General features: G+C 33.1%; 1 protein-coding gene across 1 annotated transcript; it reads right to left on the bottom strand.

Annotated features, from left to right (window-relative positions):
- On the bottom strand, positions 307-2836 carry LOC18608500 (uncharacterized protein YpgQ). The gene is made up of 7 exons (XM_007043229.2): positions 2430-2836; positions 1997-2027; positions 1891-1909; positions 1594-1691; positions 1280-1378; positions 867-1039; positions 307-725 (listed from the first exon to the last, which is right to left on the bottom strand). Exons 1-7 carry the CDS (start codon positions 2592-2594, stop codon positions 639-641), a joined length of 672 nt encoding a protein of 223 aa, XP_007043291.2. The 5' UTR covers positions 2595-2836; the 3' UTR covers positions 307-638.

A 4281-nucleotide genomic window follows, 5' to 3' on the forward strand; every position in this document is an offset into this window, starting at 1 on the left:
GATGATGAAGGTATAGTTGACATATGTGGAAAAAGAAGTAAATTATCCGAGTAAACACTAACACATGCAGCACTGCCGCATAAGAATAGTGTCCATTTATTACCTGATAATTGCGCAGCAAACCAACTTTAATCAAATTTTAACGAGAACAGTGCACACCAATGGTTTGAACAGTATACGTACTCTATAAAAACAGAATCAAAGAATTATCACAATAGACAATATTATGATTGATTTTAGAAGTCTGAACAATGATTAGTGTTAGCCTCGTATAGACCAGCACTCAACACGGTGGAAAGATAAAAGAACCAAGAAAAAAGTTACACAGAAGTAACTTAACCAACACCCAGTTCTATAGGGTACAGCATGTGTACATTATTCATATATATGTATACCATTGACAGTTTATGTCCATTCAAAATCAAAATAGTACTTCCACAAAACATCATTCATGGGTCACAAGTAATTTTGAACCGTAGGATAGTAGTTGCCAGCATCTAAAGCAGGCTAACTGGAGGAAAAATGCTGAAATATAATTAGTCAGAAACAGAAAATTCATAAGGTAATTTCATTGTATCTATGGTCTCATTTTTCTCTCTTCAATTATACTGTATCTGGGTGGAGAAAAATCACCTCATTCAAGCCCTCCCATCCCACTCTTCATAAAATTCTTTAAGGAATTCCTCCATGAACTTGTGCCTTTTCTCAGCCCTCCTTTGCCCAGCCTGAAATTTCCAGCAATTCTCAAACTCAATACCACAAGGGGTGCTATATTCTTGTGATATGAACATATACAAATATCTAAAGTAATATCATGCACCCAATTATTGTTATGGGTAAAAGGATTTGTCTTACACATCTAGTACCTTAGTTTTCATCAAATCCTTTAACTTGAGAAGCTTCTCATGGAAATGATTCACGGTAGTCTGCTCCTCCTTTTTCATGTACTGTTCCTTGGATAAGTCTAATCGTGGCTGGATGGCTGGATCATGAAGAACTCTGTTTCTGTTTCCACCAAAAGTAAAGCAGCGAGCAATTCCTGAAATCAAAGAACTTGAGTTCAGCACAAGTGCATTAAATAAACCACACTACGAGGAAAAGGAATGAAAGTTGATGGCATTATTAATTCTTGAGTCAGCCAAGAATACACCATGAAACTATTTTAGGTTTGAGCTTATAACATTCGTATTAGATCATGGATGAGGCATTTTCCATCAGCAGGCAATATATAAACTGAATAAAATGAGGTAAATCGCAAATTAAAGAGCACAAAAATTACCTATAGCACCAATTGCATCAAGACGATCAGCATCTTGCACAACCCCAAATTCGGGGGAAAACTCATGGTTTCCAAGCCCTGAAAGTTCATCTTTAAAACCTGAAAAAACCGAAGGACATCTGTCATGGTTATATATCAAATATGAAACAAGGAGTGCATAAGAAAAGGGTACTTAGAACAATCATGAAGGGTTACATGAAGAAGCCTACTTGACATTCAATGATTGCATAAGATAAAAATAAGTTACATTAATGACTAAGAAAACAGAAAAGGCACAAGATTAGCTAGTCACAATCAGTTATCCTCGAACGTACCCATTCCCTTTATGATGTTTAATATCTTTATCTTTTTGCTGTCCTCTATGCCCTCTTCCTCAAGAAAATTCTCGACAAGTTTCTCCTCAGATGGATCCCTGCATGCCAAAGCAGCAACTCACACATCAGAGCAAATGAAAAATGAAACCCGTCTTTGGGAAGTGACATCTACTTAGCTGACTAGAAGGAATGCAATAAGGAACTGCATTTGTGAAACACAAAAGCAACTCTGATAGTCTGATGCCAGATAGATAGGAGTTAATACACGGTACTTTAGCAAAAATTAGAAATACAAACCTCAAGTATTTGTAATCACCTGTAGCAGAAACCAACATTTTATGAATGATCAGTGAATTTAGAGAACGAAAGGGGTTGTTTTGAGAATAGGGATAGAAGAGTGTACCTATATCATGGAGAAGTGCAGCTAGCTCTACCTGCCATGTAAAACCAAAGGCGAAAGAGAAATTTAGAAGGAAACCAAGAGAAGGGAAGTGGCAAAGAGAAAGCAGGAAACTTAAATAAAAAAAGAATTTGACGCAATTGAAGTTGAACAACAAAAGACCTTAGCTTTGGAATTTAACATTAGAAACACATGAAACAGTTTCTAAGTTGCACAGTTAAAAGTTTTCCTCAAAACTCCAGCAGAAGATCAAATAAAGAAAAAATGCAGAATCCCTAATAAATTGTTCAGCTCAATGTAAGTAGCTTAGGAACCTCAGAGGCTGGAAGTAAATGACCAATTTTTTGTACAAGAAACATTAGTTTCAAGACTTGGACTAATTCTTTCAGTATAAAGGAAATAAATGGAGAAAGCAAATATTATATATTTCATTTACGATTTCCATGGAGTGATGGTTGGAGGAGAGGCCTTCCTCTCTTGCGAGGGAGAGAGCGAGGTCCCTGACCCTCCACACGTGCGCGGCATCGTGGGAGGCGTCGTTCCCTTTCATTGCTCTCTCCACCAGGTGCTCCGCCCTTTTCACCGCGTCTCTGCTCGCCATTTCGTGGATTTCCCTAACCCTGACTTAACTCAAAAAGTGGTCTCTGGTTTCCACAGAGGAAGAAAAACTTGGTTTGACAACTACGAAATGTGCATCACGGGCCTGGGTCGCCAAATAGAAATCTTGTCTCTGATTCGGTGCGCGGGAGAAGCAACAAGCAAAACAGCAAGTGGGAGCAAAGGATTTGGATAAATTCATTGTATTCGTTGATGTGGTCTTGTTCATCTGCTAAGTGTTGACTGGCTGCGCTAGCCTATTGGTCCTTTTGACCTCACAGTTACGGCACCTTTGGACAACGGAATGGGATGAAATAAAATAGGATAGACTTGTCATTATATTAAAATAAAATAAAAATATATAAAATAGAATAATTATTATGTTATTTAATTTATGAAATGAAATAAAATAAAAATTATTATTATAATTTATCTTTATATTTGGTTGGTAGAAATAATTTTGATATAATTAAAAAATAAAGGTTAAATATCCAAATAAGTCTCTGAATTATGTTAAAAAAATCAATTAGCCCTTATATTTTTATTACATTCAAATAAACTCTTGAACTTTTATTTCGGGTCAAATAAGCCCCTCTCCTTATTCGTTGATTAAATTTCATTGGTCAACGGTACATGTGACACTTTTATACCATGTCATCTATCATGTGATAAATGATGTGACATTGAATATTGTTGATTAAGATTGAGTAAATAGGTAAAAAAGTAAGCACATAAATCCTAATCAATAATATTTAATGTCACGTTATCTACCACGTGACAGATTACGTGATATAAAAAAGTCTCACATGTATCGTTAATTAATGAAAGTTAGTAAATGGCTAGGGAGAGAGGCTTATTTGACCTGAAATAGAAGTTCAGGGGTTTATTTGAACGCTACAAAAGGATAGAGGCTGAATTGATTTTTTTAACATAGTTTAGGGGTTTATTTGGGTATTTAATCAAAAATAAGTGATAAAATGATAAAATTACCGTTTATTATAATTTAGTAAACTAGACAAAATTATTCATTATTATAATTTAATAGTATTTTTATTTTTTAATCTTTTAATTTTTATTAAAATTTTAAAATATTAATAATTTATTATTAAATTACTAATATGATTTTTCATTTCAATTTCTTTTTATTTTGTCTCTATTTGTATTTTCATATTTTAATCTTTTAAGTTATATTTTCTTTAAAAATTTAAACATTAATAATTTATTATTAAACTACTAATATATCTTTGATTTTAATTTCTTTTTACTTTTTTTTATTTTTATTTTTTATTTGTAGGTTGTAATTATTTTCAATAAATAGGGACATTTTTGTCTAATAAATTTTTAATTCTATTTCATAGTCATGTAATAGCCATTAACATGAGGAGGTGAGGAATGACTAAACCAAGATTTTGAAAAATAGTCATTACTTGGAATTGCTATTCCCCACCTCAAAAACTAACCAAACAAAAGAATAAAAATGAGAAAGATATAAGGGGCGAATGGCTTAGCTATTCTTCCATGCCAAACATGCCATTAGTGGCTCGGATTTGGGTTTGGATCTATTAGATTAGTATAAAAACTCAATTTTAGGAAATAAATTGATTTTAGTTTTGAAAATTTTAAGCATTGAGTTTGCGATACAAAAATTGTTTGATATATTATGAAAAATTACAAAATGTTTATTTTAGTTT

The sequence above is a fragment of the Theobroma cacao genome, chromosome 2 (genome assembly GCF_000208745.1).
Source record: "Theobroma cacao cultivar B97-61/B2 chromosome 2, Criollo_cocoa_genome_V2, whole genome shotgun sequence".
NCBI classification, from domain to species: Eukaryota; Viridiplantae; Streptophyta; class Magnoliopsida; order Malvales; family Malvaceae; genus Theobroma; species Theobroma cacao.